The 26638-nt window shown below is 39.8% G+C and overlaps 2 protein-coding genes across 3 annotated transcripts in view; one reads left to right on the top strand and one right to left on the bottom strand.

Moving 5' to 3' along the window:
- Positions 1 to 376: 376 nt before the first annotated feature.
- Positions 377 to 26638, bottom strand: part of LOC101738071 (autophagy-related protein 2 homolog A) — a 70225-nt gene continuing 43963 nt past the window's right edge. For both annotated transcript variants that reach the window (XM_038020459.2, XM_038020460.2), the window contains exons 26-38: positions 17682 to 17890; positions 17200 to 17337; positions 16866 to 17061; positions 14803 to 14970; positions 14151 to 14310; positions 13418 to 13588; positions 12500 to 12671; positions 10056 to 10202; positions 9113 to 9240; positions 6933 to 7087; positions 6070 to 6234; positions 5314 to 5521; positions 377 to 3694 (exon numbers count right to left, since the gene is read on the bottom strand). In XM_038020459.2, the coding sequence (XP_037876387.1) occupies positions 3678 to 3694; positions 5314 to 5521; positions 6070 to 6234; positions 6933 to 7087; positions 9113 to 9240; positions 10056 to 10202; positions 12500 to 12671; positions 13418 to 13588; positions 14151 to 14310; positions 14803 to 14970; positions 16866 to 17061; positions 17200 to 17337; positions 17682 to 17890 (2034 nt within the window). In that variant the 3' untranslated portion in view covers positions 377 to 3677. The remainder of the gene's footprint in view (positions 3695 to 5313; positions 5522 to 6069; positions 6235 to 6932; positions 7088 to 9112; positions 9241 to 10055; positions 10203 to 12499; positions 12672 to 13417; positions 13589 to 14150; positions 14311 to 14802; positions 14971 to 16865; positions 17062 to 17199; positions 17338 to 17681; positions 17891 to 26638) is intronic.
- On the top strand, positions 23756 to 26416 carry LOC119628376 (trypsin inhibitor-like). The gene is made up of 3 exons (XM_038020462.2): positions 23756 to 23937; positions 25007 to 25058; positions 26189 to 26416. The coding sequence occupies exons 1-3, from the start codon at positions 23871 to 23873 to the stop codon at positions 26325 to 26327; spliced, it is 258 nt and encodes an 85-aa protein (XP_037876390.1). The 5' UTR covers positions 23756 to 23870; the 3' UTR covers positions 26328 to 26416.

Raw genomic sequence — 26638 nt, 5'->3', positions numbered from 1 at the left:
CTTTGTGCATAAGCAAACATCGCGGGTGAGGAGTTTATTCCACAGCGATATAGCAGGTAGGTACGTTGAAAAAATAATCTAGAATTTTTTTGTGAAATGGCACATCGATCCTAGTGATAGTGGGGTCATCCCCACTTTGATGATATTATGGAGGGCCGCGCGGTACCATCAAGTACATCACCCGGCCTTCGTGTTAAGATTTTTTGTTCTTGAATCTTCTATGAACTTTGGTCACTGCGTAGGGAATCAACCTTAAATCTTGATTTGCTTGAACGATTTTGGTTCCTACATGTACTATACAAGTTATTTAGGTGTCGGGAGCAGAAAAAAATCGAATGAAGAATTAGAACTGTTTTCTTAAATAAAACACACAAAATCGTGGTTCTCTTGTTTATTTCTCAAGAAGACTAACTGTTCTATCGATTTAAAATATCTTAAACTAAAAAAAAAAGGTATCACACGAACTAAAATAAAAAAATTCTTAAACGTAAATGATAAAAAGAACATAAAAAATTTGAAAAAATCTAGACGTTCAAGAATTTATCGTAAAATTCAAAGTTAATTCCGGAATTAACATTCCGTGTCATGGCACCCGATTTATTGTATCCCCTTAAACAATTAGTATATGTACGAATAGGATATTCACCTAATAATAATATCTACCGTCAATCAGGGTAACTTAAGCTTTCCGTTTAACATTGGCCCACAATTTTTTGTCAAGTTTGTGCTATTTGCACTCTATGCTAATGCAAAACCACTCAAATTTCAAATTGTAAACGTTTAAAACACACGGAAAATCCATATGTTTTATGAATTTTTTTATAAACGGCCGTCTGGTGTAGTGGTAAGTGATATGGTCACTACACAAGGTGGTCGCGGGTTCGAATCCCGCCAAGGGAAGATATTTGTATGATAAATATAAAATGTCTTTTCCAAGGTTATGGATGTATATTAAATATATGTACGTGTATAATAAAAATCTTACATTTATTTACGTTATCTGGTACCTGTAACACAAGTTCTTAACGAACTTAGCACGGGACCAGTTAACGTGGCGTGATTGTTATTAAATATTTATTTATTTAATATCCAGTAAAAGTAAAACAATAAATACAAAATTGTTCGCATGTCGGGACAAAGTTACCCAGACGGACGGTAGTTATTTCAACGGCACGTGCCTGTCAGCTAAATTTCATTGATACAGTGCTCTATACTTTTTTTACTTCGCGTAGTAGGTAACGAAATAAGTGTACGTGTTGAAAATTTGTTTTTTTTTTAATTTCGCTCTTGACCACTGCGAGATAGGAGCTATTTTGTATAAACGTTGCAAACGCACCCGTTACATTTTACTACTATCTAATATTATGTAATAAAAAATAAAGCACGACAGTTTTAAGGATATTTCAAATTAACTATCATTAATTTTCGATGAAGACTAGTGACGTAAAAATGGCAAATTAATTCGGTATTTCAGTTTTAACATTATTTTTGTGAAGGTCTCATCAATGTGTAGCGGGTTAAAAATGCTCTAAAATGCTAGATAAATACGAATTGGGGCACCAGTCTTTTTAAACTCGAAATTAATTGTAAAACTCTAAAAAAAACTATTGAGAATACAGATAACGTACAATTATATTGTGTTGCCAGGAATCAAAACTTATTTCTGTCAAAACAATCAGTCAACAATATCACCCAGTGGACATTTCGATTGAACACACAAATTGTATTACTGTTGTAGTAATTAATACATGCGGGAGTCATATGATTTGACTTTCAGATTGATATGTTTTCAGCGTTAGAAAGAATACAAACATTTTGTTGCCCTAAAATTCGTTTTAATTACGCATTTATTACAATTTTCGATATTACGAATAATAATTATTATGATACAATAATAATAATAAGAATAATCATAAAATTTTCGTGGACTGGACGACTGATCGAATAATAAACGCGAGATTAAACCGTCAAAGGTTTAATTTAGAAGTGTTTTAAATTTAAACAGTCTTAAAAATAAATTAGATTGCATATCTTTATGCCACATCCATGTTGCCTCTGCGACAATCAAGTGATGTATTGTAAAAAAATTACTGTCTTTATTTTTTATTTTTACCTATTAATTTCTGCAAATTTTATTGTGCTGGTAACAGTAGGCACTCTTAACTTTACAATTACATATCGCATACACGTCTGCGACAGGGATCGCTTACGACAAGCGGAGCCGTAGTAGGTCTGTCTACTTTCTCTGCCAATTAAAAAAAAAAAACAAGCTAACAAAAAAATGTAATCACTGTTGATAACGCAACAAATATTAGATTTTTCTTTACTTTTTCATAACGTTAATAACATGAAATTTATATTACACTTTTAAATTGTTTAAAAACGCATGCATACCTATTATTACGCAATTTCGTACAAAAATAGATCACAATTTTATAAAAAAAAGATACCAATAAAAAAACACTTTTAGTTTTAATAAACGCGATCGATTTTTTTTTTATTTTTTTTTATTGCTTAGATGGGTGGACGATCTCACAGCCCACCTGGTGTTAAGTGGTTACTGGAGCCCATAGACATCTACAACGTAAATGCGCCACCCACCATGAGATATAAGTATATATTTAATAAAATTAATATTATTTATTGAATGCATGCAACTGCACTTAAGTTATCTAATGAATTACACAATACAAAATTTAACATATTTCAGCCGCAATGTCTTCTAATGGCTAATAGTTTTTAACGTATTGTAATATACAGCTTCTAAAAACACAAGAGGAAGTATTGCATGACTTGCCCATAAAATCTTAATAAAGTACGTATCTGTCACCATTTCAAACACTCAATGCAACTTTTTAAAATGACGATTTGCGATTTATTTTTAGTATCTACATAATGGGGACGCGGAACGTTGAGGCCTTTGAGGTCGAAGCCTCAACAACTTATCTTCAATTTCCTCTAATATACAATTTCAGAAACACGTCCAAATGAGACGAATTCTGTATATCTCAAGTCTCAAAGTGGGTGGATTCAAATTTTGTTTTCCATTGACTCCGCTAACTGCTTAGCATAAAATTAGCTCGTCCGTTTTATCTTAACAAATAATGAACGTAAAATATTAATATATATTTGGTTTATTATTAACATGTATTAGTTAAATTTTATCTGATGGATTTTGTTATCATTTCTACTTCTTTAATCAATACGCTAATATCTTATGTCTTTTTGTATTACTATAAATTGTAGACGAGCTCACAGTTCATGAAGTCTTAAGTGATAACATGCCATAGAAATCGAAAGACGAAAGCCGTCACAAATCAACAGCCATCAGTACTCATTTTAATAATTTTCACTTAAAATAGGATAGATCCTTTTCTAGAACATTCCATTAGGAATTTTAACCATATCGATTCTGAAGACAAGTAAATTTCGCATTACCTTACTTGGTGTGACCAAACGATTTAATTAAACATAATTGTAATCAGATATACTCATACTGCCACTCAACGGCGAGGTATAAGCATTGTTCCAAATGAATAACAAAGTTATTTAGATGTACGTGTAAATTTTTTTTATTTTTATAGGCCAATATGTCTGAAAGTCTTAAGATTAATATCAAGGTAGTTGTGGAGATGTCTCTGCGAGGAGATCGGTCAGCGTCAGCCTTCTTCATCGGTTCAATCGTCCACGGCGTCTGCAATGAAGATGTATATTTTGTAAAATAGCCCCACACAATACGGTGAATCATAGAGAGAGGTGAATTGTGGAGGGGGGAAGAAGTCGACCAAAGAAGACATGGATGGAGTGTGTGAATGACGATATGAAAGAGAGAGGAGTGAGTGTTGAGATGACGGCTGATAGAAGAGAATGGAATAGAAAAATTAGCTGTTCCGACCCCACCTAGTGGGATAAGGTGCAGAAAAAGAAGAAGAGATAATACGGTGAATCATATTGTTAGGCGCTTGAGTTCGGGATAAATAAAGGTTCCACCAAAGTACAACTTAAAACTGTATTTATTTTATCACTTAGAACACTTTAAAATTCTTAATTCACTTCTTCCGCTTCACTTCAGGTTATCCGTTTGCTGTTTCGCTTCGAGTAGTTCCGATTACTAGCTGATTGCGTTTCATCTCCGCTTTATAGTCAAGACGACATCCCTAGATTTATCGAAAACATTCTGGGCAAGTCGAGTAACTTCGATGTATGTTCCCGCTATCTGAGAATAGATGGCGTTGTACTTCCCTAGACTTCTCGACGTTACGGGTTCATTTGATATTCGTTTCGGCCATTCGGCGACAGATGGCGTTACTCTTACCGGCGTAACAATATTGACATATCGAGCGCTGAAAGGCTATTTGGGTTAAGCGACATTTATCTTTGTAATTAAAGGTGCGTTTTATTCGGTATTGGCATCAACAGTTCGATATTTTTAATTGAACTTCAGGTAAGTTTACTTAATTGAAATAGCTTAATAAGTTTTTTTGTGAAAGTTGTAAAAGAAAAGTTGGTTGAGCCATTAATAGCCTTTCACTCTTCGATATCATTATTGTATAAATACAATTACTACATTGTTTTCTTAATCATTCACAGATTTTAGTTACGAAATAGGGTAATGAAAGTATTTTTGTGCATACTGGTAGGCAAGGTAGGAGGACGCAGTCAGGCAGGGTAGGATGTATGGTACCACAATTCAACGTTTTTATGTCGTGAAGCAGTCATGTGTTTCAGACCGAAGGGCAGAGCGACTAATACAGTTTAGATTTCAATATTGTCTCGAGGTAGCATTCACTTCACCCTATGTAATTAGTTCAATCATCTGTAGGCAGCGGCTTGCTTTTGCCCCTGGCATTGCTGAAGTCCATGGGCGACGGTAGACACTCACCATCAGGTGCACACAGGCGCCAAGATAATAAGGGCGCCGCCACCGAAATTATGTTACACCCAGGTACACAACAACAAATTCTTTGTAGTGCCGTATCAATAAGTAAGTAGGTACAATAAACGCAACATGTCTTGTAAATAACAAAACATACAATGCATTTATAGTATAACTAGCCGTACTCGTTAACCACTGTAGAGTTATATATTATTAGTATAGATAGCAATAATAGTCAAAACAATAAGTCAAAATTAACAAATAATAAAAAAAATACATTGAAACATGAAGATTCGTAAAAATAGGAGGCGCATCGTGGGTTTCGCATACAGGCGCTGCCAGGGGTCGGCGCGGGCTTGGATGGGCTGTATGCTCGTCTGCCTACAAGGCGTATAAAAATGGTTTGTAAAGCACATAATGAGTTGGGTGCTACATACCCGGAGTAGGGTGGCGGCGCCACTTGTCGGCGCAGTGTCCCCGCTCGTGCGGCGCCAGCGTGGCGCGCACCCCGCCCAGCAGGTCGGCGGCGCCCGCGGCCGCCAGCAGCAGCGGCGACACCGCGGCGCCGGGCAGCATGCGCAGCACGCCCACGCCGCTAGACTCGCGCGCCGCCAGACTCACCGTCGCCGCTGTCTCCGCGAAGCCCTGCCAACACACACACACGGAATATAGTGAAACTTTGAGAATTACTGGTGGTAGGACCTCAAGAGGTCAAGAGGTCACTCAAGTGAGTCCGCACGGGTAGGTACCACCACCCCGCCTATTTCTGCCGTGAAGCAGTAATGCGTTTCGGCTTGAAGGGGGGGGGGGGGGGGGCAGCCGTTGTAACTATATTGAAACCTTACAACTTATATCTCAAGGTGGGTGGCGTATTTACGTTGTAAATGGTCTATGGGCTCCAGTACCCACTTAACACCAGATGGGCTGTGAGCCCGTCCACCCATCTAAGCAATAAAAAAAGCCCTCTCGTGGCCGCCGTAACTACATTCCCGATCCACTAACGGTGCTTTTAGGTACCCCAAGCACCGGTCATCGTTCTCATCAGTTAACCCACAGATACAGCCTACTGAGTTTCTCGCTGGATCTTCTCAGTGGGTCGCGTTTCCGATCCGGTAGTACACGGGTTCGACGAGAATTGTGCGTTCGCCAGTATGATCTACAGAAAAAAAACCTCGATTAAATAAATGTTATACCTCTCGGACTGTTTGATAGGCGCTGGCCACTCCGTCTCTGATGTCGGTAGGGTGACGCGAGGGGTCCAGCCGCCGCCGGCGACGCCTCTCCCGGCGGTTGTACGCGTCTTGCAGCTGCAGGGTCGGCCCGGGGGTCAGCATGTCGAATGCTGTCTCTGCTGTGGCCTGCACCGGAGTAATTATGTTACATTGTGTACCAGAAATAAAAAAAGTTCAGAGGTGTCAAGGGACACCCGGATGGAACGAAGTTCCTTTCGATTAGTGAAGGAATTGTAATTTTTTTTTTAAGTTATAATAATAAATAACGGCATTATGAAGAAGAAAAAAACAATACTATGAACTAAATTACTATTGTTGAAACGCTATCTCGAGAAACTGTACTCATTACGCGGACCAATCGGAAACGAGCAATGTCACGCGATAAGCGCCTACACGTTGATTGGTCAGAATGACGGATCTAAAAAGTGTCGTGACAACTTTTCGTAAGAATTTTTTCCGTCTAGCCCCCTTTCACAATGCGCGATAAGGAACTTCGTTCCAAAAAAAACGTTAGTGAATTGTGATCTGGTTTAGTACTTGGTTAGAAGCGTCAAGGACCTATTAAATTCCTGCATATAGGCAGATAAGTGTTAAGTGGTTACTGGAGCCCATTGACGTCTGTTTTATGACATGACGTGAGTTCTAAGGTCTCAGTATGGTTACAACGGCTGCCCCACCCTTCAAGCCGAAACGCATTACTGCTTCAGGGCAGAAATAGGCGGGGCGGTGGTACCTACCCGTGCGGACTCACATGAGGTCCTACCACCAGTAAGAAAAGTGCCGGTTAGTTCCTACCCTCAAATATGACGTAGTGTTGTTGTAACCTGTATGAGGTGCAGGATGCGCGTGGTGATATCGAGCGCGGCGACGGCAGTGCGCGCCGTGAAGGAGGCCGCGCCGCGCCGCAGCCCGTGCACCAGCCGCCCGTCGCGCCGCCACTGCTCCACCGGCAGCCACACGAGGTCGCGGATGCCGGTTACTGTAACCGTATTAACGACTTGACGGTGGCAGCTTTGATGATAATAGGGAGAGAGAGTGAGAGAGACAGAGGAAGAGAGAGACAGAGAGTACTTTATTGAACACCAATAACATAATAATGATATACTTTTATTTAGTCTAACCTTCGCAAACACCTCCGAAATTACTCCAATCATTCATTTTAGTACAGCAACCGGCATAGAATAGTTCAAAATAGTTTTCCCATATAAGCTGTTACCCGAGGCTTCGTTCGCGCAGGTATAGAAATATAGAAAGTGTTCGTGTAGTATTCGATAGAGATTTTGTTCGGGATACAATGTATCTTATTTCACTTTTCTGATCGAAAACTGTCAGTTTAAAAAATGTAATGTCAATTCGTTATCGCGTTAAAACGTCTGTGTTTAACAAACAAACACACAAGCAATCAAGCAACGCGCTTTCACATCTATATATATAAAAGAAAGTCGTGTTAGTTACACTATTTATAACTCAAGAACGGCTGAACTGATTTGGCTGAAAATTGCTGAAGAGGTAGCTTAGAACCAGGAGAAGGACATAGGATACTTTTTATTACATTCCCATGGGACGTGACATAAAACGTGGTATGACAAAACGCAACTGATATGGAATAACAAAACGCAACTGACAGCTAAACGTAATATATTCTATGGGTAATTATAGTAGAATTTTGAAGTTAACCGGTTGATATCAACTGACAGCTAAACGATCTATGGTTAATTATAGTAGAATTTTGAAGGTAACCGGTTGATGTGTTTGAAACAAACCGTGTGGCGGAACAAAGTTCACCGGGTCCGCTAGTTTATAATATTAATTAAGTATGTATTATCTTTCATATAATATTATTATCATTTTTTATAAGCTACTTGAAAGGACTAGCACTATTTACTTTAGTAAATTCACGGTCCATAATCTCGTAACGTCAAGCGATAGAGCGTATTTTAAGTCCACGCGGGCATTTACAGCAAGTCTTGTCAAGTTGACTTTTGATTTATGTCGCATCGCGTTCAGTGCAAAAATATGACTTAAGCATAAGCCCGAATAGTGCTTTTTGGTGTGACAGTCCCAACAATATTATATAACAGACTTCCTCTTCACGAACGATTGTTGCTTTAGTTGAAGTCGAAGAACGTGCTTTCAACATTCGTTATACACTTGTTAGATTTTTGGAATATGCAATGACATTTAAACAAATGATTCATAATTAGTAATAACTAGACATTGGGAATGAATAATATTTGTTACTTATTCAAGAATATCGGTCTGAATTTGCCGTGAAACAAGCAGTAAGGCAGCAAGTTAACCCACAAAATTTCTGCCGGATCTTCTAAGTGGTAGATTCAGCGAGGCACTGCTTCTGCTACGGCTATTGTTAGCCCCTCTCAGGTCGAACCCGTGAGCTCGCTTAGCCGTCCGCGCATAGTTGGACTATACTTGGGCCGTTACAAACGTGCGAACTGAGTCATAAAACATTACGTCAAAGGAATGTGACAATGCCGCGCAATTCGATATCGATAAAGGGATGCCGCTCGGGTTCGGGTAGTCAATTGACGTGGTCGTCGATGACTGGTACATGTAAATTGTAAGTTGTAGGTGTTTGTAAAAATGGAGTTAGTTATTTAATTAGACAATCTTACGCGAACCATGGAAGCATTATTCGATAACTTAACCATGTTAAAATTAAAGGGCGATATTAACGCCCAAACTCGTTCGGTTATTCATAATGTGTTGATAGTGCTTAACGAATTAAAAAGTGACACGGAAAAAAAAATTAACGTTTTTTAGTGTAATTGTATTGATTTAAATTTTATACAAACAACACTACAAGTGTGAGCGAGAGATCCGATATGCCTATACGTGTGAGCGAGAGATCCGATATGCCTATACGTGTGAGCGAGAGGTCTGATAAAAATGATTTATGACTCGTTTCGCACGTTTGTAATTGTCTAAGTATAGCACTTTAGGGTACCAACGAATAAGTAGACAAGAAAGCATTAGATTAACTTACTGAGTTGTAAAAGCGAGTGCATCGGTCCTATTCCACTGAGCAATCCCGGTAGTTGATGCCTCTTTATGTCGGAGAGCCATTCGTGCAACGCCCACTGAACTAGTTTCTCAGTGCCCAACAATCCAAGTCTGCAAAAAAGACAAAATCGGTCATCATTTTTTAGCATCTTTTTTTCCTACCTAAGCTATGATCTAGACCATTTTAACGTGGCCTTAACAATTAGGAGAGCTCACGGGGCTCAAACTTGACGTCGTTGCTAACACTGACCTTAGCAAGAGCAGTGCTTCTCAGAATCTACCACCAGATCGGAAACTCAATCCACTGAGAAGATCCGGCGAGAAACTCAGTGAGCGGTATCTGTGGGTTAATTTATTCGCCGAGCCCTTCGTCGCAAGAGACGGGCTCGACGAGAACGATGACCGGATATGTTGTAATTCGAAAGTAGATGAAACGAAATAGCGATAGTAAAAAGAGACAGACATATAAATTCATAAGATTTAATGTGGGCCAAAATGAGACAGGAAGCATTATACAGTGTTTCTTATTTCTAGCTCTGCTTCCTAACTAATATTCGTACATAATACATTCTGAATAAATCTATGTGGTATATACGAATAATAAATTAATTATCAAACTTTGTATCATTATGATCATTAATTACTAAAACCTACAATTATCCTCTTCCCGAAATTTTACATTCGTCTCATTATGTTGAAGCCAAAATTTCTGAAGGTTTCACTTCCCCCATTTTATTCTGGTTCTGGTGTTAAGTGGTTACCAGAGCCCATAGCTACGTCATTGCCTCCACCCAACTTGAGATATGAGTTCGGAGTCTCTTCTTTTTTTAAGTACAACGGCTGCCCCACTTTTCAATCCGGAACGCTTTACTGCTTCACGGCAGAAATGGCAGGATGATGGTACCTATGGTAGGTAGGGTACGTACTTGTAGTCAAGCCTCTTCAGTGTGAGCTCGGAGCAGTTGAGTTGCCCAAGTCCCATGAGCAGGCCAGCGACCGGACCAGACGACAGGTCCACGCGTTTGCCCACGTAGTCCAATCGTATGGGTACTTCCGGGGAAAACACCACGCGTCTGTTTCACGAGAAAATTAAATATGGCATCTTTAATTGAATATGCAGTTTCGAAAAGGGCACATGTCGCATATTTTGTCAAATACGTCAAACTAAAAATGTTTTTTTATTGGTATCTAAATTTTTTTTATAAAATTGTGATCCATTTTTGTACGAAATTGCGTAATAATAGGTATGCATGCGTTATTGATCAATTTAAAAGTGTAATATAAATTTCAAGTTATTAACGTTATGAAAAAGTAAAGAAAAATCTAATTTTTGTTGCGTTATCAACAGTGATTACATTTTTTGTTAGCTTGCTTTTTTTTCATTGGCAGCGAAGCGATCCCTGTCACAGACGTGTATGCAATATGTAATTGAATATGCAATTTCGAAAAGGGCACATGTCGCATATTTTGTCAAATACGTTTTTTTATATACATGTAGTTTTGAGGCTTATCTACACCCATTTTATAATAATTCCAGTAATTTTCAATTGCTAATTAACACTAAAATATATCTCAAAAGTTAATATTATAAATTTTACACTGCTTTAGAAAATAATCAGTTTTTTTCATTTCCTGAACATTTTACATTTTCAGAGATGTGCCATTTTCGAAATTGCATATTCAATTATACTAGTGGTCCCCGGAATTGAAACTATAAGTTTGTACACTATCTACTATGATTCTATTGTCGAAAGATAATACTACTACTTCTATAATTACAAATTTCGCCAAGACTATACTTTAAACAAATATTAATAAACAATATTTAATCTATTCTCGATTTGACCACAGATTATAAGCAACAAGAAATTTTTTATATTTTTTTTTATTGCCTTTGTAGCTGACAATAAACAAATAGCATTCGTGCGTGTGTGTGTCAAATACATAGTAGGTGTGTAATGTTTTTTTAAATCGAATTATTGTATTTTTATGAATAATAAAAAAAAATATTAATACTCTGCACTACTCCGCTATATTCTCTATAAGTGTGGGAAATTTCATACTCCTCCGTCCGCGCAATTTTCGTAAAAAGGGATACAAAGTTTTTGGTTCGCGTATAAATATATAGATATTGCACAAGTAGATGAACGAGTCCACGGCTCACTTGGAATCAAGTGGTTATCCGCACCCGTCGACAGTGTTCTTTGATTGCCGCCTACCTTATGACACGAGGTCTACAAGACTGATTATACTATGACGGTAAATAGTGGGTTAGTGGTACCTACCCGTGCGGGCTACAAGACACCCTAACACCAGTAATTACTCAAATTTTTATTACAAAATGTTATTTATCGTGGAAGTCATTTGTGAGCACGTAGCAAGTACGTATTTCAATCGAAAAATTTTGTACCTGCTTGCGGGATTCGAACACCGGCACAGTTGTATCGTTTGATACAAATGTACCGGGCGTCTTATCCTTTGGGCCACGACGATCAATGTGGGATGTTTTGTCTAGAGCCTTCTTGAGGTTATCGAGAACTATCAATGTAATAGGTTGGGGAAACAGTTCCTTAGCATTTTTTAAGAAAATTCACAACATTTTTTAATATTGTTTATTTACATTTAACTAAAGTATGTAGGTACCATTTTGTTCGATAACTTTTTGCCATCTTGTAAGTAGGGACATGGTACCATTACTATACAAATTTTGGAGCTTCTGATCAAAATACCGCGCGTAAATATTGAGCTTTTTTGTGTACCCAGTTTTTTTTAAATGCGCCAAAACTGTTTTGTGGTCAATTACATATTACCAGATACAAATAGTATAGTTAAAGAGATTTTATTACAAGTTCATACATATTATAAGGCCTGCCGTCTTGTATGTATCAGCTTGTTGGACCACTAAAGTGGCGGATGAAAGGCGATTGCATGCGGCAGAGATGCGAATGTTGCGATGGATGTGTGGAGTAACGAGAATGGATAGAATACGGAATGAATATGTTAGAGGAAGTCTGAAAGTGGCATCTGTGACAGAGAAGCTGAGAAGTGCGCGTTTGGGATGGTATGGACATAATGTGATGAGACGAGATGAAAAAGAAGGTTGGTAAGAGAATGTTAACTATGAATGTGGAAGGATATAGAGGAAGAGATAGACCTAAGAAGATATGGATGGATTGCGTGAAAGACGATATGGGTAAGAGGGGAGTGAGCGAAGAAATGGTATATGATAGAAGAGTATGAAAGGACAAAACATGGTGCGCCGAACCCAGGTGACTGAGAGAAGGGCAGGATAATGATGATGATGATGATGATGACATATTATAATGCGAAAAGACTTTTTCCCCAACCTATTATACCGATATCTGATTACCTGAAGTAAATCGGTGAGTCGTCGACGGGCTCAGCGTCGACGGGTAGCTTCGCGGCCGGTTTCCCTTGATCGATGCCCAGTTTGTTGAAGTCTTCCTCGAGCTGGATCAGGTTCTCGGAGACCAGACGCTCCGCTTCGTACGTCTCCATTAGAGGCTCTTCATCGCGAAGCACTTCAAGGTAAATGTGGGTGTTTTAATTTTACTGGTGGTAGGACCTCTTGTGAGTCCGCGCGGGTAGGTACCACCACCCACCCTGCCTATTTCTGCCGTGAAGCAGTAGTGCGTTTCGGTCTGAAGGTTTAGTTACAACCTTAGAACTTATATCTCAAGGTGGGTGGCGCATTTACGTTGTAGATGTCCATGGGTTCCACTTAACACCAGATGGGCTGTGAGCTCGTTCACCCATCTAAGCAATAAGAAATTAAAAAAAGAGTAAACGAAGCACGATCGTTGTGACCGTTTTCTTTCTATGCTAGATGCTTAGTGAGAGCGCAATGTTTTTTTTTCAGTATGGCAACACGTCTTCTTGCGAGGCCTTAGTTGCCAACGTTAACTTAATGAAATGTCAGATTATTATTATATTATAACATTTCTTATAGGAAATGGAGTGGAATAACATTATGTTGATTTATCTATCTATAAGCAAAAGCAAAACAATTTTTGCCAATGTCAAAAATGTCAATGTAGAAAAATTTCATTAATAGTATGTACCTAAATATAAAGTAAGATTGTTAGTAAAGACTTCTTTATCTCTATCTTATCTATAAGCACACACCACCCAGGATTCTGCACAACTAACACTGTGCTAGATCTAGTTTCATACTTATTTCGATGACTATAAAGAACATTCAAGATTAATTATAGTAAGGGGATATTGAATGTAAAATGTTTAGGTTATTTACTATAAATAGTTGTACCAGTTTCGTTGAGCGATAGGGCATCAGCGTCCCCCAGCGAGGTGGGGGTGGGGGGCGGGTCCTTGAGGTGGCTCGCGATGGTCATGACGGGGGGCCGGTGGGTGGGCGTGGTCTGTCTCGACCCGCTAGAGTCCGTCGACAGACCTCCGACGCTTTTTGAGTCGTCTTCACCTGAGAATAAAGAAACCCACATATATTGGTATAGTCAGTATCTACAAACAATATTTTCTTTGGAAGTTTCTTTGGTGCCCTGAGGCATTGTTCGAGATGATACCATCATCTCGTTTTTATCGCCCGCCACTGGAGTAGAGTTCAACCATACTACCTGGAGCCACTGCGGTCATCCACAGTGCGTTTTCAGAGATCTTTTTTGCCACGTACCATCCGGCTTTGGAATGAGCTCCCCTCCACGGTGTTTCCCGCTATGACATGTCCTTCTTCAAACAAGATTTGTGTAGAGTATTAAGCGGTAGGCAGCGGCTTGGCTTTGCTCCTGGCATTGCTGAATGCAAGGGCAATAAAAAAAAACAACTTTTGTAACCGAATTGAAAAGCGTTCTGATGTTGGATTGTTACAGTGACCTATAGATATCATAACGTGAATCTCAACACTCATTTTCGAGACACGAGGATAGTGGAATTTACTCACAAGGACACAATATGCTTCTGTATTCGCTCACAACTAAACTAGCCTAAGGTATATGAAGAAAAAAATTAATCATAGAGTTACTTACCGCTGCATTCATCAGACCCTAATTTAGAAAAGTATCCCACCAAGAAGCCCAACGTGTCTTGGTCGAGGTTGAACCAGAGCGGCAACAGAGATATCTTGAGGCAGCACTCCTGGGCCGTCAGTGCGGGGTCTGGACGCAGGTGTACTGCTTTCACAACTAACTGAAATGTATTTATTTTGAACTAGCTGATCCGGCAGACTTCGTAGTGTCTCAATTGATAAAGAAAAGACCTAAACTATTGTATAAAATAAACTTAAAACAAACAAACAAAAGGAATCCGTTCGACGGGGGACACATCAAAGGGAAAACAAAATTGTTATTTTTATTTACTTCCGAACATTTACATATTTATCTAACTTTTAAACCTTCTCTGGACTTCCACAAATAATTCAAGACCAAAATTAGCCAAATCGGTCTAGTCGTCCTTGAGTTTTAGCGAGATTAACGAACAACAATTCATTTTTATACATATAGATTTTATTCATAAATGTTATTGAAAATTAAAATTCAAATGCTATTGCTTTAGATACATTGTGTATGTAGTTAGTTATTTTAAACACGAACTTCCCGAAATGTTTTTTCCTGCACGGAATTTCAGAGAAATTGAAAATCGTACCTTATTCGTTTCGTATTATGGATCGTATTCGCTTACCATATGGGCGTTTTTTCTCTCCGGCTCGTCTTTCAACTTGTACTGGCTGAGAAGCTTGTTGATGTCGCTGCACTCAAGTTGATCCAATACTTCGATCTTGCTGATCGCGAGGGTTTGCCGGGACGCGTGCATGCCACCAGAAGGATACACCTCGTATTGGAATTTCACCTGTCCCGATAAAACATTCGGATTTATTAAAAATACCATGTAAAAAAAGTACATTATTGGTTGTAGGACCTCTTGTGAGTCCGCGCGGGTAGGTACCACCCTGCCTTTTTCTGCCGTGAAGCAGTAATGCGTTTCGGTTTGAAGGGTGGGGCAGCCGTTATAACTATACTTGAGACCTTAGAACTTATATATCTCAAGGTGGGTGGCGCATTTACGTCGTAGATGTCTATGGGCTCCAGTAACCACTTAACACCAGGTGAGCTGTGAGCTCGTCCACCCAACTAAGCAATAAAAAAAAAAAAAAATATATATATATTTATTAAAAACTAGCTGTACACCCTTCCGCTTCGCTGGGCATTAAAAATCAACATTATTATTTATCCCCCCCACAAAGATTCTCATCATTAACGCCCCTGCAACTGGTGTAGGGAGTCCAACACTCATATGAATATTGGCCTATCCATTAAGTATATGTATTTTCTACATTGGTACCAAGCTTCAAGTCAATCGGATGCATGGTTCAGTAGTTAAAACGGAACATCCGTAAAAACCGCTGTAGATTTATATATCACTATATATACCATGTAAGATCAAAAGTTGTGGTGGGATGTTTTAGTGAGCCAGCGCGGGTAGGTACCACCACCCTGCCTATTTCAGTCGCGAAGCAGGAATGCGTTCCGGCAGACGTGTACTATAGAGCTGAGGCTTATAACTAATATCTCAATGGGTAAGGGTTGTCTTTTATGGTAAACACTTAACATCAGATAGACCGCGACAATTTTATCTAATCCAAATATATGGGTCATCCATTTACTATTAAGATTAACAATAATTTAAATTCAGTTTACTTATTAAATCCACCTTATTTAAAATTACCTGTCCATTATTTTGTTGTTCGAGAAATTTTTGTATCGTTTTCTTATTACATCAAGGTACCATAAAAAATCGTATTTTTTTATATAAAACAATTATATTCGGCTACTATTTATATTATGATATATGTTATTATATATACAGAGTGGTTACCTAAGCAGAACAACAATATTCAATTGCAAATCTAAGTAAAAGTTTTAGTTTCGTACTTCATTGGTCCGGAATCTATCTCGCATACTGCCTTAGGTGACGTTAGTCGTCGTTGAAGTATGATAATGAGCGATTCTATAGATACCGTACTTTTAATATATTAAAATTTAAAATTTTAATGTGTAATAACGATGGTTACTGTTTAATATTTGTGAAAGTGCACAAATGTGGTAAAATGAAACAAAGCCGCTGGACGTAGCTTCTCGGGATACTCCAAAAAGCCCACTGAAAAAGTCTCAGTAAATAACCACAATTTTACTGAGATTATATTTCATCCCATATCATTTCATCTCAGTTGATTAATATCTCAAATTAACCTTCTTCATTTCATTTCACTCTATATAATAATTTTTCATAAAACTATGAATATAAATTAAAATAAGACTTGACTTAAAGGTCTTAATTACCAGGTCATCAGATAGATTAATAAAAATATATAATGCAAAGACATTGCTTTGGTTGACCATACGAGCACTGTAATTTTTTATTTTTTTTTTCCTTCCAAACTGATAACCTTGAGAGGTTATTTCAGCGTAACCTCAACTAGTGAGCTGACGGGGCTCAAACCGTAGTGATGCTAATAATGACCCTAGCAAGAGCAGTGGTACGCAGGATCTACCACCGGATCGGAAACGCGACCCACTGAGAAGATCCGGCGAGAAACTCAGTGGGCTGTGTCTATTATGGGTTAATTCGCTCGTCGAGCCCTTCGTCGCAAGCGACGGGTTCGGCGAGGGCGGTAACCAGTGCTTGTGGTACCTAAAACCACCGTTAATAGATCGGGAAGGATAATGTAATCTGTAATGACTTACTTTAGTGAGGCAGAGTTTGACCTTCGTCTTGTGGTCGCGTTGAGGTCCGCCCCTGGTGCGTAGTTCCCTGCGCTTCACGCTCGCGCGCGTGTTGGTCCGCACTCGGTCGGCGCCCGCCGCCCAGCCGACCCCGCCGCTTCTGTACGCGGCTGCAATGGCGCGGCCGCTCTCGTACGGCTCGTAGTCTTTACTGCGCCTGTAATTTTGAGATTTGTCTCTCATGGGTTCACGCTTTTGTGACCAAACGAGCACACGGCCTTCCTACTAGTCCGCTGACGCTGATATAGTCTCTCTCGACCATCAGCTTAGGTAAAAAAAAGAGAGAATCACTTACTTTACAGAGGTAGGGGATCCTAATTTACGATTGTCATCTATGGTGACCGTTTTCTTGGAAGATACCGCGTCGGCGGGATTACGGAAGTCATTGCCCCCGTACATGTTCCATGTGATGCTCATTTCGCACAACGTGTACCTGAAAATAATCAATTCATTCAAAATTTATTCTTATTATTATTCCAATAAGGTACCAATAAACTGGTGGTAGGGCCTCTTGTGAGTCCGCGCCCGTAGGTACCACCATCCCGTCTATTTCTGCCGTGAAGCAGTAATGCGTTTCGGTTTGAAGGGCGGGACAGCCGTTGTAACTATACTGAGACCTTAGAACTGATATCTCAAGGTGGGTGGCGGCATTTCCGCTGTAGATGTCTATGGGCTCCGGTAACCAGTTACCACCAGGTGGGCTGTGAGCTCGTCCAACCATCAAAGCAATAAATAAAAAAATTACAAAATTACTCCCAAAAAAAGTTTTTTTATTACCGCAACATCGGCAATGGGAAACTCTTCGGTGCTTTAAGTACATCAGTCCTAGCAGCGGGAACGCTGAAGTGATTGTCGAACATGTAGGCCGGCCCTGAACCGATCCAGTTCACGACTGGCTCATCCAGATCGTTGTCCTGACTGCTGGGTTGGGTCTCCACGAAACAGTATTCGTCGTCGGTGTTGCTCCCATCGCCGCCGGATTTAACCTTGACAATTAAAAGACCATAACATTTACTATTCGAAAATAATAGAATTAAGAATAGATAGGATAAAGAATCTCATTTCTCAATCCCTCTTGTGGCTACGCGTAGATCACGGGGGTTGTACCCGAGTCTACGCGTGCCTGTACAGGTCCCACAACAGTGATGCAGGTTCAGCTCTGATAGAGTATGTGCAAGAGGGGACTAACCGCGTGCTTGAGCAGTACCCATCTGCGGAGGTGGTGGTTCTTGGAGACTTTAACGGTCACCACCAAGAGTGGTTGGGGTCTAGAACCACTGACCTCCCGGGTCGGGCTGCTTAAGATTTCGCCCTGGCGTACGGCTTCTACCAGCTGGTGACACAGCCCACCCGTGTCCCAGATATTGAGTCCCAGATGTTGATTGTTGGACCTTCTGCTGACCACCGATCCAGCCGGATACAGTGTGGTGGTCGACGCTCCGCTTGGAAAGATCTGATCACTGCCTTATCCGTCTCTCTCGTCCTGGTCGTCGAACGACGACCGGGTATCGAAGAGTTTGACGGTATATGTCGGCAGACTGGGATGGGCTGCGTGAATTTTAAGCGTCCTACCCATGGGGACGGTTCTGCTTTTCCTCTACCGATCCTGACGTCTGTGCGGACCGTCTTAATGACGTAGTGCTCCAGGGGATGGAATTGTTTATTCTCTCCTCTGAGGTGCCCGTTGGGGGTCGCGGCAGACCCTGGTATAACAATGTCAGTAGGGATGCTGCACACCTTAAGCGGTCCGCATACGCGGCATGGGTTGATGCCAGGAGACGTCAGGACCCTAACATTTCAGAGGAAAGGCAGGAATATAACGCCGCTTCCAGGTCCTACAAGAAGGTTATTGCCAGAGCGAAGTCGGAGCACGTTGCTAGAATTGGCCAGCGACTAAAGAGCTATCCCTCTGGGAGCCGTGCTTTTTGGTCGCTCGCCTATCCCCCGGTGTGATAGCTCCCTGCCGGAGATCTGCTTCACACAGTGTGCAGTCAGGCAGGAGCTCCGACTCCTGGACGTCCATAAGTCGAGTGGGCTGGACGGCATCCCTGCAGTGGTTCTGAAAACGTGCGCCCCTGAGCTGACGCCTGCGCTAACGCGTTTGTATCGCCTCTCTTATTGCGCTAACAGGGTTCCGTCTTCATGGAAGACCGCCCACGTCCACCCTATCCCCAAGAAGAGTGACCGGTCGGGCCCATCGAGCTATAGGCCTATCGCGATAACTTCCTTGCTTTCCAAGGTGATGGAGCGAATAATAAATATACAACTCCTGAAGTATCTTGAAGATCGCCAGCTGATAAGTGACCGACAGTACGGTTTCCGTCACGGTCGCTCAGCTGGCGATCTTCTTGTATACCTTACTCACAGGTGGGCTGAAGCCTTGGAGGGCAAGGGCGAGGCTCTTGCTGTGAGCCTTGATATCGCGAAGGCCTTCGACCGGGTCTGGCATACAGCACTTCTGTCGAAGCTACCATCTTACGGAATCCCCGAGGGTCTCTGCAAGTGGATCGCTAGCTTTTTGGATGGGCGGAACATCACGGTCGTTGTAGACGGTGCCTGTTCTTATACGATGATCATTAACGCTGGCGTTCCACAAGGTTCGGTGCTCTCCCCCACGCTTTTCATCCTGTATATCAATGACATGCTGTCTATCGATGGCATGCATTGCTATGCGGATGACAGCACGGGGGATGCGCGATATATAGGCCATCAGAGTCTCTCTCGGAACGTGGTGCAAGAGAGACGATCAAAACTTGTGTCTGAAGTGGAGAACTCTCTAGGGGGAGTCTCCAAATGGGGTGAATTGAACTTGGTTCAATTCAACCCGTTACAGACACAAGTTTGCGCGTTCACTGCGAAGAAGGACCCCTTTGTCATGGCGCCGCAATTCCAAGGAGTATCCCTGCAACCTTCCGAGAGTATCGGGATACTTGGGGTCGACATTTCGAGCGATGTCCAGTTTCGGAGTCATTTGGAAGGCAAAGCCAAGTTGGCGTCCAAAATGCTAGGAGTCCTCAACAGAGCGAAGCGGTACTTCATGCCTGGACAAAGGCTTTTGCTTTATAAAGCAAAAGTCAGGCCTCGCGTGGAGTATTGCTCCCATCTCTGGGCCGGGGCTCCCAGATACAATAAGCTTCTCCATTTGACTCCATACAGAGGAGGGCCGTTCGGATTGTCGATAATCCCATTCTCATGGATCGTTTGAAACCTCTGGGTCTGCGGAGGGAATTTAGTTCCCTCTGTATTTTGTACCGTATGTTCCATGGGGAGTGCTCTGAGGAATTGTTCGAGATGATACCGGCATCTCGTTTTTACCATCGCACCGCCCGCCACCGGAGAAGAGTTCATACATACTATCTGGAGCTACTGCGGTCATCCACAGTGCGTTTCCAGAGGTCTTTTTTGCCACGTACCATCCGGCTATGGAATGAGCTCCCATCCACGGTGTTTTCCGAGCGCTATGATATGTCCTTCTTCAAACGAGGCTTGTGGAGAGTATTAAGCGGTAGGCAGCGGCTTGGCTTTGCCCCTGGCATTGCTGAAGCCCATGGGCGACGGTAACTACTCACCATCAGGTGGGCCGTATGCTCGCCTGCCTACAAGGGCAATAAAAAAAGAAAAAGAAAAAAACAAGCAATATTAGTAGTATATGTCCTTTATAATTTTTTATGTTTGCATTTAAAGAAGAAAAAAAAAACATAATATTTTTTCTATTTGAACACCTGTTTCGTTAACGACTTATTGTCCTCTACTGAATAATATGTTTGAACAAGACAACTCTTGTTGTTATAAAATTATCCATGTTTTCACTTATTGAATAGCATTTAAACGATAGCTCGTTGCACCAATAGAACAACAATTGTTGCAACAAAGGCAACCGTTTTTGTCTTTTAGATGTGTGGACGAGCTCACAGCCCACCTGGTGTTAAGTGGTAACTGGAGCAATCTGGTTACTGGACATCTACAACGTAAATGCGCCACCCACCTTGAGATATAAGTTCTAAGGTCTCAGTATAGTTACAACGGCTGCCCCGCCCTTCAAACCGAAACGTATTACTGTTTCACGGCAGAAATAAGCAGGGTGGTGGACCGTGCGGACTCACGAGAGGTCCTACCACCAGTAAAACAATAAACGAAATAAATAGTAATGTTTAATTGTTCAAGATATTCGATCAACCGACCAAGGATGTTCAATTGAGATAACATTCATAATGTACTTGAATATGTCTAATTGTAAATAACTAGAGGTCCCGCAATAGTCGAAATTTGACTATAATTAAATGGAATTGTAAGTTTGTACACTATTATGATTGTATTTTATACTTCTATAATCACAAATTTCGCCAAGGCTACACTATAAAAAAATATTAATAAAGACAAACAATATTTAATCTATTCTCAGTTTGACCACAGACGTCAAGAACAAAAGTTTGACAATAAATAGTATGCATGCGTGTGTGCGTCAAATACATGGTATGTAGTGTGTGTAATGTTTTCTTTAATGATATAATGTATCTTTTATGCATTATTTTAAAAAAATATTAGCATTGTGCACTTCTTCTCTATATTCTCTATTAGTGTGGAAAATTTCATACTCCTCCGTCCGCGCAATTTTCGTGAAAAGGGATACAAAGTTTTTGCTTCACGTATTAATATATAGATAGTTTTCGTAGAATTATTGAAATTCGACCATAACCACTGACATCTAAAGATTTAGATTCAGTGTTTGCACTACATATTCTATAATATTGTTTTATTATTGAAAGCTGAACAAAATTAATTTAATGATCATCAAGACGATTTTTGTTTTGGAAAGAAGAACAAAAAAACACCGTTTTCTATTATAGAATAGGGTTCTAATACGAACTTTAAAGGGAAAGGCATTTTAATTAGTATTTGTGACTAAATATATAATCTATCCGATGTTTGGTGGATCCCACAGGCAACGAATATCCAATTGCATTACGACAAAACACTACAAACCAAGTCGTCGTGGCCAAAAGGATAAGACGTCCGGTGCATTCGTATCTAGCGATGCAGCGGTGTTCGAATCCCGCAGGCAGGTACCAATTTTTCTAATGAAATACGTACTTGACACATGTTCACGATTCCACGGTGAAAGAATTGCATCGTGTAATAAAAAAAAGCCCGCAAAATTATAATTTACGTAATTACTGGGGGTAGGACCTCTTGTGAGTCCGCACGGGTAGGTATCAATCACCACCCTGCCTATTTTTGCCGTGAAGCACTAATGCGTTTCGGTTTGATGGTTGGGGCAGCCGTTGTAACCATACTGAGACCTAAGAACTTATATCTCAAGGTGTGCGGCGCATTTACATTGTAGATGTTTATGGGCTCCAGTAACCACTTAACACCAGGTGGGTTGTGAGCTCGTCCACCCATCAAAGCAATAAAAAAAAAAACTTAAAGGCAAGACTGTTCACAGCAGAACCTTTGCTCAGCAGAATCAATAAAATTATTAGGTTCATTTATATAATTATTATTTATACACAGATCCCTAATTGTTACGTTTTATTTTTTGCGTCATGCTATTTGTGGTCGCATTCCTGGTACAATACATGGCGCGAAGTGTTTAAATCTTTATGAATAACAAATATAACGGGGGCGTAACCGCGGGGCACGTCCATTCTTCTAATAATTATATAGATCAGTGCAGTTTCAAGGACAAGTCACCGAGGACTTGAATTTAGTTGAGACATATTTGAGCAAACTGTTACTTTGTACACGTAACACAGATGCTATTGGTAATGTTACTTAACAATTTTGTTTGAAGATTCGACTGAAGACTTAATTTGTTATTCTGAACGAATTATTTGTATAGTACATTTCTAGTTGAAATAAACATGTTATTGTATGTTATTAGCATAATAAAACGATTTAAGGGTTGTTTTTCTTTTTATTTCTTTTTAATTTAACATATTAAAATATTAAATAGCTATTAAAGGTTTTCAGTACTAATTTATTGTAATCGTGTTCGGTTTTAGTATTATGCATATCATTAGGACGCGTTCACATTATATGTGCACTACGTACTACGTGAAATACGTACTAAACAAATGTTCACGATTGACTTTCACGGTGAAGGAATAACATCGTGTAATAAAAATCAAACCCGCAAATTATAATTTGCGTAATTACTGGTGGTAGGACCTCTTGTGAGTCCGCACGGGTAGGTACACCACACTGCCTATTTCTGCCGTGAAGCAGTAATGCGTTTCGGGTTAAAGGTGGGGCAGCCGTTGTAACTATACTGAGACCTTAGAACTCATATCTCAAGGTGGGTGGCACATTTACGTTGTAGATGTCTACGGAGTCCAGTAACCACTTAGCACCAGGTGGGCTGTGAGCTCGTCCATCCATCTAAGCAATAAAAAAATTTGTAGTACTTCTGGTGTATCGAGTGATGCGAGTGTGCCGATGTTCGAATCCCGCTAACGGGTACTATTTTTTTTTTAAGGAAATTCCTATTTACTAGTGTACATTGTCACGAATAGCTCCCCTAACATGGAATAGCGTTATGTAACAAAATCAAACTCGCAAGAACTATAATTTGCGTAATTACTGGTGGTAGGCCGCATTGTGAGTACACGCAGGTAGGTAACACAACCCCGCTCGTTTTTCTACCGCGTAACATCAATACACTATATTGAAGACAATTCTAAAGCACGTAAAAATAGTCAAAGAAAAACCTTTCAACAAAAACTCTATTATAAACACTTTAGACATATTTATTCAACATGTCTCTACATAATGCCTTACAAACAAGTAAATATCATTAATCAAAGTGCCTATTGTTTGTTAAAAATAAAAATAAAAACAATATATAAGTGTGTCAATGTACATGTGGTCTTAATAACGCTTTGTCATACTCGTGTATATAAAAGGAAGTAATAGTAATTTTTTCTATTAATTTTTATTCGAAAGTGAATCTTCATTTCTTGCAGAATGTTGAAATACACGAGCATTTCGTTTTTATTAATAATTCTTTTATTTTCCTTCACTAACGCTAATCGTGAGTATTTATACATGTATTTAAGCTACTAAATTTTATTTGCTTCGTTGTAAATGTGTGTGTGTGTGTGTGTGTTTTTATCGCTCTATATAAGCAGACGATTTCAAGACTCAGCTGGTGTTAAGTAATTACGAAAACCAAGCACGTCATAATGTGAAAACCTCCACCACCCACCTAGATATGTGATGTTAAAGTCGCTCTGATTAGGTGTAATGGCTGTGCCAATGCCGAAGTCGGAACGCACGTTTGCTTCATGGCAGTAAGAGGCACGATGGTAGTCCGTACCCGTGTAGACTCAGAAGTCCGTTTTTTAAATAAGCTAATTTGTAAGCCCACTGAGTTTCTCACCGGATCTACTCAATGGGTCGCGATTCTGATCCGGCAGTAGATTCAGCGAAGCACTGCTCTTGTTAGGGCTGGTGTTAGCAAATTCTCTCAGGTTGAGCCCGTGAGTTCACCTACCCGTCTGGGCGTACCTGGAATAGCTTCTTAGGCTACTAGCAAAAGGTTGGGGAAAAAGAAACTAATTTGTAATTCGCTTAATTAAGCTAAGCATTGGTCTGTCACATCACTACATTATCGTGGAATTGATTAGTCTGTTAACTAGGCGTCTTGAAACTTGGTATAGTTTTATTTTTTCATACGAGTTGACTGGACACACTGGAGCGCCTTGCTTACTATGCTACGGTCGCTCCAATAATTCACCCATCAAGAATAGAGTATGTTTTCGGCTTTTTTTTAATTGCTATAATAATGTGTATTTAACATGGAGTGTTTCAGTATCAATATTTTGAATTGTGTGCGTGTTTGACGCTGTTATTACCATCGTACCGGGCTTAAAATAAGCTCGGCGTAAGCAAATCAAAACTTATTGAGTTTTTAACATTTTCATCGTCAATGAACGGACAATATTGTTAGGGAATTTGCTTCGTTGTACAAAAAAATTGTTTATTGGTTCTTCACAACCACTTTCGTGTTATGAACTTATACTTTACATCATTATGGATGGTTCCGAGTCCCAGTATGTGAAAGTAAATAATAATGGACGCGACTGTACCTTTGTTTTCAGCTGATTGTTTGCTGCCAATAAAGACGGGCCCTTGCAGGGGCGGTTTCCGAAGGTAATATATGATTTTCTTTCTATGCTTTTAATTCACCTCCCATCTGACTTAAGAGTCCGCAAACATTATAACGCCCACAATGATAAGGTTGAAACGTCAATTAGTATCACGACTGTACTGAATTATACACTCAAACCGATCGCAAATATAATTTACAGTGGAACAACACTAATAAAAGTTATTCAATGTTAACAAACACTTGATAATTGTTACAAGTTAACAAATTACTAGTTAGTTTTCATGTACTTTTCTTAGATGGGTATTGAATATGAAAACAATTAGTTTCTTCAATTGCTATCATTGGTACCTCAGACCTAGGATACGGATAAGCTGTGCCCGTTACCCAACGCGTCCTTAAGTAAATAACAAATAATCAAGGATAAATTACACAGGGTCATCTAGCCCTAAATTAGGTTTCTCAGTAGTATAGGAACTAGAAACGGTTATACATACTTATATGCGTTTAAATAAATGCATAATTCGACGCTTGAAAGGCAAACATGACTAAGCGACAACGTGTGAACTTTACAGTAGACTAATTTAAAGTTGAAATACCTGAAAAAAATTATATTTTAACGAATCTAGCTGTAGGATTGAAATGATTTTAATAGTCCTAGAAATATATATTTTTTTGCGCATCGAATATGGTTTTTGCCTATCATTTATGTATAAAGCAGTTACTGTCGCTTAGTCACGTTTGCCTTTCAAGCGTCGAATTATATATACTACCTATACATAAATATTAAAAACCCGGACAAAGAGCAAATAGAGTTGTCATCACACGATTTTTCTTGACGTTGGAAACATACCCACAACTCTCGGCTCGGAGGTCAAAGGCGGTAACTAAATCGCCACCAAGTTAGTCTGCCAAATTTCAAATTTCTTGGTATTTATAATTGATGTTGTTTCAAACAATCGTTCTTTTTTTTAATAATTCTAAAATTCAAAATACTGGCGAACAAAGTGAAAAAAAAATGTCCGCAAACGAATACATTGTCGAACTTAAAAGTTCAATGAATGAATCAGTGCTTTGACAGAGGCCTTGTTAGTGAACCACGCTAAATTGACTATCCCGGTTTAAATAAGCCCTAATTGAGATTGTTATCTTGCGATAAAATTATTTCTTACAGATATGCCTACGATTCATCGGAGGACAAATGCGTTGAATTCATCTACGGAGGTTGCCAAGCGAATGCTAATAATTTTGAGACTATAGAAGAGTGCGAAGCAGCCTGCCTGTACAATACGTGCGAGTGTTCATGTCCTTAATTATATATGGTAATAATTAATTATGGTAATGTTGGTTTATGGTGGTGGTAATTTTGCAATTTATGAAATAAAATAAATGTGATAAGTAATCACTTGTTTATTTCTAATAGAGAAAAATAGTTTTTTAAATTTCAATTCAATCACTATTGAATGAAAAGACAACCGACAGATCAGAGTCGGAATCAGTATGTATCTTTTTTCTATTTGAACCTGTTGGAAGCGGAGTAGTCATGGTTAAATAACAATAGCGTTAGCGTAAATTTTCGATATCGGTAAGCGCGCGTCACAACCGTCACGGACAACACTCGACG

The sequence above is a fragment of the Bombyx mori genome, chromosome 25, assembly GCF_030269925.1.
Source record: "Bombyx mori chromosome 25, ASM3026992v2".
NCBI lineage: Eukaryota > Metazoa > Arthropoda > Insecta > Lepidoptera > Bombycidae > Bombyx > Bombyx mori.
Note: the sequence above shows the minus strand (reverse complement) of the source record. Positions and strands in the feature narration are given on the sequence as shown.